The sequence below is a fragment of the Manis javanica genome, chromosome 1 (genome assembly GCF_040802235.1).
Source record: "Manis javanica isolate MJ-LG chromosome 1, MJ_LKY, whole genome shotgun sequence".
NCBI classification, from domain to species: Eukaryota; Metazoa; Chordata; class Mammalia; order Pholidota; family Manidae; genus Manis; species Manis javanica.
The window spans coordinates 109,126,989-109,139,887 of record NC_133156.1 but is presented as its reverse complement, the minus strand read 5'-3'; the positions used below and the strand labels follow the sequence as shown (position 1 = coordinate 109,139,887).

Genomic DNA, 12,899 nt, shown 5'->3' with positions numbered 1-12,899 from the left:
AGGGGATTAGTGCGCCTGGTTTTCCCTGTAATTTCCGTCTACTGGACTGTGACCTGTGTTGTTTCCATCCAGCTGTTGCGTCCCTGTCCCTTTAAGACTTTCAAAAAGCACTCACTTTTCTTTGTCACAGGGGCATCAGCTTCAGGACCCGCTCAGAGGTCTTGCTGCCCTGTTTCCCTAGTATCCAGGACCCCACGCATGCACTGTGTCTGCGCTCTGGTGCGGGTGGCTGGGGCTGGGTGTTCAGCAGTCCTGGGCTCCCTCTCCCTCCCTGCTCTGACTTCTCTCCTCCCGCTGGGAGCTGGGGGAAGGGGTGCTCGGGTCACGCCGGGCCGGGGCTTGTATCTTACCCCTTTCACCAGGCGCTGGGCTCTCGCACATGTGGATATAGTCTGGCTGTTGTCCTGTGTCTTCTGGTCTCTCTTTTAGGATTAGTTGTATTTGTTGTATTTTCAAAAATATATATGTTTTTGGGAGGAGATTCCCACTGTCCTACTTACACCGCCATGTTGGCTCCACCTCTGACTTTCCTGGCTTTACTTTTGAATTGTTTTTTGACCCACTGAGTGTGTATGTTGCTTGAAAAAGCTTTTGCCCTTGGTGGAAATGGGAGTTGGGTAGGATGGGAATCAGGAGGTGCTTTCAGGTTGGAGGTGGAGGACAAATTCCTGATGCCAGGGCACTATGCAGCTCTGGGTAATATGAAACCTGAGATGTGTGCTAAGAAAAACAAAGGCCAACAAATTTAAAAATCCATTTTGTCTAGTCACCTATCCATCTCTTCCTATAGGAAAGATTTACTAAGTACACTCTGCTAGATGCCAGAGACTCAGAGAGGAATCAAACAGGAACCTGCCTCCAGGGGCTTCTGCTCTTAGGTCAGAGACCAACACTGGCCTTCTGTCTGGACTCAGGACACAGAGCCCCTTACCTCTGGGGTAAAGGAGAGAGAATGGAAGGTCTCACCCAGGAGGATCTGGTTCAGTTTATTCTTTGGTGAATAAGTATTTACCAGCTAAACAAAGGGGCTGGGAGAACATTTTAGAGAAGAGGGCATGTGCATAGGCTAGGAGACAAACACAGTATGTTCCAGAAACTGGATAGCGTACATCTGGAGGGGTGGCTCTATGAGGCTGGGAAGAGACACAGCAGGACCAGGAAATACGATGGGAGCTTGAAAAGCAAATGTGGGCACCTTGGTCAGAGTAGCTGCCAATACTGCATGCTGCCAGTACTGCCCCCTAGTGGAACAGGGGTGGGAGAAGGCAGCGGGAAGCCCCACTGCTGGAGAGGCCCCAGAGGTGGACAGACTGGAATGAGTGCGGACCTGAGAAGCCTGTGGCAGAACCTGGGCCAGGAGGAGCATGATTTGAGCCCTCAGGAAAGGTGCCCTGCCTCCAGATCCTTTCATCACCAGCTGCAGTTTCATCACTACAGGATCTTTTATTTGGCCAAACTAGAGTTGTGTTAAATGCATTCTGTTCAGGAGAGGGGTTCTCCTGACCTCCTTCTTAGATGTTGCTATGTGTGCTTAGAGCAAATGCATAAGCTGGGGGGTGGGGTGGGGGTGGGCGGGCTTCAGAGAAATTCCAATGAGGGCATAAGGGGAAAGTCCTGATTAAGAAACACTGCTCTGGGTTCAAAGTTTAGGGTGCTTTGAAATGACTGCACTGTTGCAGGAGGGGGAAAGCTTGAGGGCCGTAGGTGGTGGTGGGGAGGCAGGGATGAAAAGGGGAAGAAAAACTCCAAGGTCTGGGAAACAGATGCATTATTATCCAAGCTGGCCTCAAGCATGCTAAGCATTGTTTTTGCTAATGGCAGTTGAGAAAAGTTGGTCTGCACAGCAGAGTATGGGCTTTGGAGTCATACTTGGAACTGCATTTTTCTCATATGACCCTGATCAGGTTTTTCAACCTCTCTGTAAATGGTTTTGATATTTTCTTCATGACATTTTAATCATTTAATGACCCAAAGTAGATACCCCATAGGTGGTGGTATTTATTCACCTTTATACACCTCACACAGCATGTAGCCCCAGTAGGTGATCAGAAACGTCTTAGGCAAGCAGGGAACAGCCCCTCACTCCAGCAACACGAGCAGTTAACTGCTACTCACAATTCTAAATGTGGAACTTAGATTTTCTCAGAGGTCCATTCCTAGGCTCTGATGCAGGCTGGGTAGCCCAGGTGTTTCTAGGTCTAGATGAACAACTGGCAAAATCCACACTGACTTTGACCTATAATGAAGACTGGCTACCTTTTCGCTTTTTCAATGTTTGCTTATAACTTTATGTTGTTGGAATCTCAGTGCCTTTGAGTAGCATTTTACTTAAATTCTAAGCCAAACTTCTAAGCTATAAGTTGGAAGCTTATAGAGCCAATTACAGAGAAATCTATATTCATTTAAAAGCTACTATTACTGGTCAACAGGCCTTTCCTGGCTATCACCAAAACTGCAGGGAAAACAATTTCCTATGGGAACAGGATCCAGATGTGTACTTGTTGATTCTATCCTGGACCCATTATTAATACCGTTCCAGCAAAGGGGCCTGGACTCAAAAGGTGGGTCTCATTTAGTGTTTGAGCAAATGATCTGTGGGATAAACAATAGCTCAGTTACTCTGGCTTCTCTCTTGTAAGGACAGCCCACACCCCTTGCAAATGAGGCAGCTGGAATGAGAAATGCTTTTTTTTTTCTCCCCTGATTTTTATTTTGTGTGAGGATTCCCATTATGTATCTCACCAAGTTACTCTAGTAAGAGCCAATTTCATACATATGCATAAATGTATAAAACCACTTGAGTGGGGGATAATTCTAACAATGTTCAAGAATAAGACAATTCTAGTCATGTCATACATGCCAGAAGTGTAAGAACAAGGTTTCAAATGTCCACATTTTCCTAAAAACAAACCTATGCCTTCCCATCTGTTTAAAATCATTAGCATCTGGAAGAATATAATGTAAAAATGTTGAATTTTGAATTTAAGGGTTACCTTTTTTCCCCGCAGTAGAGATACAATTGTTCTAAGCTGTTGAGAAATAGACTTTCTAGAATGTTTCTGGGTCAACCGCGAGCCAACCTGAGTGAACAGCAGCAGGGACCCGAGCCCTTTCTGAGATCTGGTGGTGTGCTTCCCTCTGCTTTTCTCGTTCTTGTTGTTGCTTTTTTCCTGTTATTAACTAGCCAACACATTGGATAAGTGCACACACACAGTTTGTTGTACTAAATTTTATGTTTGAAAGCATGGAATGTTTTAAATATCTTCAAAGGGAAAAAAGCTTAAACTGAAAGTTAAAATTATCTGCAAGATAATTAAACAGGATTAACTGGATCCATAATATAAATTAGGGTAAATCAGGAGGTACGACAAATAAGGCTGAGCCTGTAAGAGCTAACAAAATATAAGATTCTAAACAAAGGAACACATCGTCCAAAGCCAAGTTATTCTGACTGTAACCTTTAGTATGTATGTGAAGGGATGAAGTATGGTAGATTGACTCGTTGCACACTTTATGTGAGACCACAACACCAGGGTTGCTGACCGAGTTAGTTCCCCACAGTCCTGTTCAGCAACGTCAGCGGGCAGCGGTGGAATGCTAGGCATTCAGGCCTCACTCTGAGGCAGTGTCTGACAGGTCGCATAGTGGCACAGCACCTCGGTCCTGGCTGTCTCTTGGCAACGCCTTAGTAAGAATCCCCTGGGATTCCAGAACTCAGTACATCTGGAAAACTGGTACATTAATTTGCCATCTACGAGGTTCATTCTATATGTTAAGGCCAAACTAGTGTATCAATTTTCTTCTAAACCCATTAAGCTAAATGAACAGTTAAAAAGCATGAACCCTCATAAAGCATCTAGTTTATGCTAAGGCCCAACACTGCTACCTCAGACTTTATGTGTAATGACATCAAAGGGTAGTGACCACACACAGATAAAATTTGAACAAGAATTTATTTCTTAAGGTTACCCAAAGGATTAGAGATGATATATAAGAAAACATTTATGGTAACATTTAGAGTTATGTCAACATAAAAATGATAGTTGTGGTTACAATTAGCACATGCAATTCACTGCAAAGGTAAAAATACAATACCGTAGACAAGCCTCCTATATGAAGTTACATTAGATGGTGGTAAAATAGCCAAGTGAAAAAGATTGCACTTACAAGTAAATGGGACACATTAACTAATGCTAATCACTGTATTGTAGTACTAGCAAATTGCACACATTTTTAAGTATATTATTCAGTATACATAAAGACTAAAGAATTTTCAAATATCCACCTTTAAAATATCCCTTTCTTTCCAATACATCACATAACAGCATTTAAAACAGTTATCATTCAGATAAAAATTGTGTTTACAGGGTAAAAGATCTGAAACACCTGCCACCACTGGCCTTAAATGAATATTCATCATGATCTGCCAACATTAAAGACCATGTGGCTAATGAAGTTAAACTAACCCGTTTGGGTGAACTACTGACTACAAAAAGCCATTAAAAATTTAGGAATAAATGGATAACAGATCACCCAGAGCTGCCTTCTTATTTAAATGCACTCTATACTAAAATATCATGCTGATGCACATGCTAGTAGAATTCCAGAAGGTATCATTTGGCTCTGGAAAGTTTAAACTTACATGAGTTCTGTTTATAAACAGTCAGAAAAGGAACTGCTGCCAAGAACCAGTTCAAAGAATTAGACTAGGTTAGCCAGTTTATACCACCTTTGAAATCTGTGACAATGCCTGATTTTAGGCTAAACTTAAATACCTTGCTATTTTATGGCTTTACATAATCTTAATTTATAGAAAAGTGCAAAAAAAAATTTTTAAGTAATCTTACCTGGGCAACAGAATCTAACATGACCTACAATAAAAAAGTTATAATTTTAAGTTTTATGTAGTTTATTATTTTTACATTTGACCCATTTCAGCAGAACTAGTGAAACAGTAATATATGGTTTAGAAATTTGTTCTTAAAACCAGAAAGAGGAGATTGAGGAAGCGCTCTCCTACTTGATATGTAGTCAGTATATGCCAGTTAACAGACACATTTTAGGGAATTCTATAAAATTATTCAACTACATATATGTCATGATTTTAACGAGTTAACTGTGGAGAGAAAAAAAACATCTTTAAAAATTTTTTAAGTTTCTATATATAAAGCTATTTTAGATGTTCTACTTTGAATGAGCATCCATAAATGTTTTAAAAGTTCATTTCAACATCATTAACCTTTACCTTCACAGTAAGCTAGGATCATTGGATGATGTGTGCAATCGCTTATCAAGGAATAAGGCTGAAATGAACTGAATTAGGTAGAGAACAGATGTGAACACAGAACATGGGAATGCTTTTTCCTCTGCTTTTACATGCTGGGTATATTCCTGAGTGCTGACTGATCTATGTTAAAAAAGGACTAAACTTATTTGAATGGGTTGGAAGTTGGATAGTTTTCCGATAGTTTCTCAGCATTATGCCTTTATAGGGACAAGGGTGGGACACCAAAGAAAAGAGTAACAGTCAAATTACAACCACACTACATGTAATATATGCTTATTTTCATCTTAAAAGAGGGCAACTCCATTAGAAGCAGTGAGTTTTGTTCAGAAAGAGGCTGCTCTGTTGTGCTAGCATTACTTTAAATTTTCAGTTATCAGATGTTTACTCATTAAATCTTTAACTTACACATACAGTTAATTTTCACATAAACCAGATTTGTTTTTCTGCCTATCTAAAATACAGTTTATATACACTGAAACAAATTATTCTGAGACATGCCTTGGGCAAGTAATTTTGTACTTAGAACCTAAGTTTCATGATTGTATTTCTCTTTTTGGGCAAAGACATATATTACATATTAGTGATCAAACACACATTTCCTGAATAGATTTTTGCAGTGACCATATCCATTTAGTATATCTAAAGTGCTCTTGTGGTAGGGGGATATTCACTCACTGCACCATGGTCTATACAAGTTTCAACATACAAATGCTTTTATCATTTTCTTATTTAAATGACTCTTCATTCTCATTCCTTTAGAGATCATGAGTTCACATTTTATAACTGACCTTCAGCACCCATGTACAAACTTCCATGAGAATGTTACCAACACTACTTGTTATGAGGAAGATAACAGCTAAATATGATTACAAAATATGACTACTTATTTTGAGGAAATGAAAAATATAAATTTCTTAACAGACATTAACAATATAAATGAAGTACTGATTTTGGACTAGCCTTTGATTACGAACTTAAATGGTGCTGACACTATTATCCTGTACTGTGAATTTGGGGTCTCTGTTCGTGCTTGTTAATCTCTGAGGCCTATTTCCTTATTCTGTCATTCTGCCAATCTCATGGTGGTTTTGCAGAACTTGGATAGGTCAGAATAAAGCATCTGCTCTGTCTCAAAAAGACCATAAAAATGAAAGAACTCAAAGTATTAGGCAAGAATAGAAGTAAAGTGTAACAGGAAATCTAATGTGAACAATATTCTGAGAGTAATGAGCAGACTTTATATTTCAACTATAAATATATACCAATTTTCTTAATCTTTTATTCAATAACCTCTACAAACTACTTCAGATTTGTCTAGTTTCCAACTTAAACCTGACAGAAAACCAAAACCTTGATAGCAGTTGTAAAGACTAATGACTTATGACAACTTTTTACTCAGCTCCTACCTTTAGACCCGCCTCCTCATCAAGCACGCTGGATATGCTATGGAATAAATAAATGCAAGAGCGTGTTTAGTGCTAAACTCTGGAGGCCTGGCTCACTTCTCTGAAGAACAGAGTATATGGGAAGAGGTCTAAGATATTCCTAAATCACAATGTAGAACTAAGTTCCACCTACCTTAGAACTGGCAGATTAAAGTACTAAGTGCTTCTACAGTAAGGATATTTGCTAAATGTGGTATTTACTAAGCTTAATATGCACATTTTGGGGTTATGTTTTGTTTGCTTTGCCACTGGTCACTGCCCCAGTCTTCTTAGTTTGGCTTCAAACATCTGGTAGAAAACAATTTCCATCTTGGTCTACTTAAAATTCAAAACAAAGCACATGAAAACATTTCAAGCTGAAGACAAAGTGCTTCATCAACTAAATTTTCTGAAGTCTTAAGAAGGGTCAATAATGTTTATATATACACATACAGAAAAATGTTAACAATTTAAGCTTTTATAAACTACAAAGAATTTTTTAAATGCTTAAGAACTTTTGTGGCATTCATTCCCAGCTCTATCTGGGTACTCTGTTGAGTTTGTGAAATAGATTGTCAAAGAAGTTGTCAATAAAGACAACAAATATTTGAAAATTTAGTTAAATGTAATACTTAAAGATCAGTATTTTTCATTTGCCAAATTAAAACTCCAGAATGCCTTTTTTCCAGTAACTGACAGCATCATTACCAATGGAAGAGAATGAGTTGGTATGATTATAAATGATTCCAATTTTTTAAAAATCAGGTAACAAATGCTGGGTTCATCCAGTTACACTGTCCAAATCTCTTTTTAAATTAGGTTTTCAGCTGAAGTAGAGGGTTTAAACCTTGCTCCTTTAACTTTTTTCTTTTTTATGAACTTTCCCCTAAGCCACTTTGGTAACAACTGTCATTAAAATCAGTATAGCTGTGCTAAGTCTATCACTGCTTATTACTGAAATACCCTCTGATTTCTAGGTAACAAAACAAAAGCTGTTTTTACTTTACAGCTTTCAGGCAAGCTTTCTGTTTTTCTTCAGTGCAAACATCCTGAAACAGCACAAAGTCATTCAGCTAGTCAGAGGATGAAGTCAGTTTATGTAGTGCTTAAAGTAGAATCCCAGATATTCTGGAATAGAAATAGCCCATGTGGGAGGGCAGTACATTTTATGTCCTCCAAGAAAATGATCATTTTCAGTGAGTGAAGATTATTTTTATCTGAAATCACAGATATTTTTAGCTTTACAGGTACTGCTGAAGTTATAATAGGGACTAGTCTTTCACTGAGGCACGTAGCCACCTTGTCTCACAGTCTGTGGTAAATAACTTTTAGGCATTTCTTCATCAATCACAGCCTCCATCCCAACTGCTTCAAATCTCTCTACTTGTCCCTCAGTACCTGGACCAAAAGGATCTGCTGCAGACACTTCTTGAAACATTTTCATTTCCCCAGATCCATAGGACTGTGGAATAGGATCTGAAATTTGCTGCTGTTTAAGTCTAACAAGATCTTCATTGACTGAAACTTGCTTTGACCTTTCAAAGTCTGAAATATCTGGACTGGTTTCATGTTGACTGCAGTTTTGCTTGAAATACGGTTGCTTGGGCAAAATGCCATCACTGCTATCTGCTAGCTGTAGCTCTTCCAGCCGCTCTTCGGAATCTAACAAGGGCTGGGTGGACTCGGATCTTGAAAAGACTTGAACTGATGGCACCTGGTGTCTGTAGCCACTATGTACCACAGTGGAATACTGGACAGTGCTTGAAGTGTTTTGGGCAGATTCATTTTCATCACTGCTAGAAATGCTTGGCCTAGAAGATGACATGCACGAAGACCCTCCAATACCACTACTGTGTCCTTCAGTACTAATTTTTTCTTTCTTGAAGAGGTCCAATGATTTCAGATCTTCTGGAAAAGGCTTTTTTTCATTTGCTTCTATTTCCACAACACTTACATCCGTGAAATTGCCATCTGAGTACATATGATCTTTTGAATTAAAATTATGCTAAGGAAGAGAGAAAACTGATTATTGCCTATGGACCATGTTTATTTAGAAACCATGAAATAAGTATGCATCTATGGCAAATGTTAAAGCTGCAGAGATAATCTTGACCACTAGAACACTATCAACTACCTGAATTGCAGGTATGAAATGATTCTAAGTATTAATCAAGCTTTATTTCCTCAAAATTCCAACTAAATATTGTTAGTATCTGCAGGCCAGTAGCTTATCAAAATATATTTCATGCTTAAACTAGGTAGGCCTAGGATTAACTCTATAGAAAAGCTAGGAACATTTTCATGGAATATGATATTCAAGGACTATTATAAAGTAATATAGAAGTTAATGAATACAAATTATTTCTCCTTTAGGAAATTCAAAGAGTTTAGTGTAGATTTCCAGAAATTATTTCATCAGTGTTAAAATGGCAGACTTGATTTTTATAGTCAATCCAAAATGCTTACAACAGTATTAACACTGTTTCCAATTTGCAAGTTCATTTTTTGTTTACTGAACATAATTAGGAATATTGGAACAAATAACACTACGATAAACTCCCAGAATTTGTATGTATTATTTTAAATTTTGATTAAAATTCTCATTTATGTACTACTTGTTTTCATTTACTTTTAGATACAGTTTTACTTTTTGGTTGAACTCTAAAATATACAAGAGACTTTAGGATACATTTGTAAACAAGTCAGGAACATTTTCTCTTACCCTTAAAGGTGTGTGAGGTGACCACTGGGCAATATGACTCTTTGAAGGATCTGGAACATTAGGCCAGATGTGTTTTTTAATTCTAGAGAGAAAAGAATCACATGTAATAAACAATGAATAGTCCCTATTTCTAAACACATTCCCATCTAAGTATCTAAAGAACCAAACCAATTAAATAAATACTGCATCTCAAAGCCAACAATTTTTTTTGTAATCAATAGAAACATACTGTTAAAAATGCATAAGATTCTTCATCTAGTTATAAGAAAAACTGTTAACAAGGCTAAAGCTAGCAACCAGTACTCAATTAAAAAACCTCTGAAATAAAATTACACAATAAAAACTACTTAAACTTTGACCAGGTCACAAAACATTGTGGTGCAACCCCTCCCAACCACAACAAAAATGTTCAACTTCCAACTAAAAGAATCTAGATTATAAATTTGATTATTCACAAAGAAGAATAGTAGATAGTATTAACAATAATTCAGGATATCCCCATCATCGAAAACCTACTTAAGGTAAACATAGTTCCTAGTCCAAAGTTAGAGGTCCTTATGTATAAAGAAATATAAGAAGTGAGTCATCCTGAAAATGTTCAAATATAAAAATTAGGAGTAGTAAGATCCTACCAAACTTACTCTCCTGTAGGAACAACTATAAAATCTGGACAAAATGTAAAAAGCAATAAGTTAATGACCTAGACTAAGAGCAGCCAATCAATAGACGAATTCCTTGAAAGACACAAGTTACTAAAATAGACTGAAAAAGAAAAACATTGATAGCCCTTTACATGTAAGAGAAATTGAATTTTTAATTAAAAATCTTCCCACAAAGAAAATCTCAGACCCAGATAGTTTCACTTGTGAATTCTATCTAACATTTAAAGAGGAAATAATACCCATCCTACAGAGACTCTCCCAGAAAACAGAGGAAGTAACACGTCCCCATTAATTTTATGAGGTAATCAGTTATTACATTCTTTCCAAAACCAGATACCACAAAAGACAGACCTCTATAATCATGAACAGAGTAGTCCAGCAAAATCCAAGCAATGCAAGGATAAATAAAACTCTCAAGGATACATGAAATTCAAAATAAAATTCAAGGAAGGGGAAAAATCAATACTATCATCACAATAGATGAAAAAAAGCATTTGACAAAATTCAAGACCCATTCATGACAGAACTCTCAGCACAACAGAAATAAGAGCACTTCCTTAACTTATAGATATCACACACAATGGCAAAAGACTGAATGCTTTCTTCTCTAAAATCAGGAATAATGGAAAGATGTTGGTTCTCACCACTTCTATTCCACATTGTACTGGAGGTCCTAGCCAGTACAGTAAGAACTAAAAGCATAAAGATTGGAATAATCATCTTTCCTTGCAGACAACACATTGTATATATATATATGTAGAAGAGCCAAATGAAGCCAAAAAGCCACTAGAGTAAATTAATTTACCAAGGTCTCAGTATACAAGATCAATTTACTAAGAAAATCAATTGCATTTCTATTTCCAGTGATGAACAATAAAAAATATTAAAATTCCACTTACAATAGTATAAAAAATACCTAGGAATAAATTTAATGTAAGATAATACAAGGCCTGTCCACTGAAAACTACAAAACACTGCACAAGGAAATTAAAACCCAGATAAGAGATATACAATCTTCATAGATTAAAAGACTCATGTGGCTCATGAACATGCGCACTCATGTTCAGATTGCATTTTCCCCTAAACTGATCTGTAGGTTCAATAAAATCCCAATCAAAATTTTAGTGGCTTTTTTAAGGGAAATTGATAAGCTAATACAATTTATAAGAAAAGTCAAGAATCTAGCCAAAATAATTTTGGAAAAAAAAAAACCTATTAAAGGAACCCCACTACCTGCCCTCAAACATTACTATAGAACTATACTAATCAAGACAGTGTGATAGTGGCAAGAATAGACATATGCAACAATGGAACAGAATCAAGTGTCTACCAATAGAGCCAGACTTAAATGGACAATTATTTTGGGAAAGGTTATCGAGGTAATTCAACAGGAAAAAGATAGTCTTTTTCAATAAATGATGCTGGTACTAAACATCTGCAGAAAAAAAGGAACTTTGATCCTGACCTCACACCATAAGCAAAAATTAATTCTAAATAATCATATAGAGCCAAAATGATGAAACTTCTAAAGGAAAAATAGGAAAACATATTTGTGATACTGGGTTAGGCACCACTTTAAAACACCTGATAAAATAGACTTCATCAAAATAAAGAATTTTTGCTTTTCTAAGTCATAGTTAGTAAAACAAAAGCAAGACCAGGATTTGCAAAACACATATTTGAAAAAAATTTATAGTTTAATGTTAAAAGGACACACAAGCCCATTTAAAATTGGCCAGAAGATTTCAGAAGATGTATCATGAAAAATATATAAATGGCACATGGAAAAATCCATTATCAGTTAGTAGGGAAATGGAAATTAAAGCCACAATGAGGTAGCACCACACACCCATGACAACAAATGGCTAAAATTAAAACCCTGAGAATACCAAATGTTGATGATAATAGGGAACAACTGACATTCTCACACTACTGATGAGAATACAAGATGATATAAACACTTTGAAAAAGTTTGACAATTTCTTATAAAGTTAAATATGCAATTACCATATGACTCAATAAACCCACTACTGGGTATTTATCCAAGATAAATAATATGCCCACATAAAGATTTCTTTGTGTATGTTCATTACATTATTCATAATAGCCAATAAAAAAAGAATACCCTAAACTTCTGTAACTGATGTATGGATAAATTTTTATTTATCTATACTATAGAATATTATCCAATAAGAAAATATTACTATATGTAACAATATAGGTGAATCTTAAAAATACACTATGCAAAAGACATCACACACAAAAGACTATATGAAATCCTGGAAAAGGCAAAATTATAGCCAACTCCTGACCCCATGATTGCCTGGGCCGGGGACTGTGGAACAAAATAGACTACAGAACAGAATAAGAACACTTTTTAGAGTGGTGGAAATGTTTCCTATCTTGACTGTGATAGTAATTCTATGTCCACATACAGTTACAAAAATTCATCAAACCACATACTTAAAATGGAAGAATTTTATTGTCATATAAATTATAGCTCAATAAACCTGGGGGAAAATGCAAAAATAAGAGTGAGAGGGTACTTACAGGTCTCGCTTATTAAAGCAGAACAATACTCCCAAAAGGGTTGTCAAAAGGAATGCTAAGCAAACAGGCACAACTATGGCTTCAATTTCTCCTTGGGCTAAAAAAACAGAAAGGGGTAAGAAGGAAAATAATTGTTGACAAATATATTAAAGAAAAATAATGCAACTTCCCAACCAGGTCACTCAGTTAGGATGAAATATCACCCTAATCTCTTGGCAGGCCTTTTCAAACTTAAAGGTTGTTTTCCCCCCTGG

At 36.7% G+C, this 12,899-nt stretch overlaps 1 protein-coding gene across 1 annotated transcript in view; it reads right to left on the bottom strand.

Moving 5' to 3' along the window:
- Positions 1-3,934: 3,934 nt before the first annotated feature.
- Positions 3,935-12,899, bottom strand: part of IL6ST (interleukin 6 cytokine family signal transducer) — a 79,016-nt gene continuing 70,051 nt past the window's right edge. Inside the window, exons 15-17 of the mRNA XM_037022341.2 lie at positions 12,646-12,742; positions 9,434-9,515; positions 3,935-8,716 (exon numbers count right to left, since the gene is read on the bottom strand). Of these exons, the coding sequence (XP_036878236.1) occupies positions 7,991-8,716; positions 9,434-9,515; positions 12,646-12,742 (905 nt within the window). The 3' untranslated portion in view covers positions 3,935-7,990. The remainder of the gene's footprint in view (positions 8,717-9,433; positions 9,516-12,645; positions 12,743-12,899) is intronic.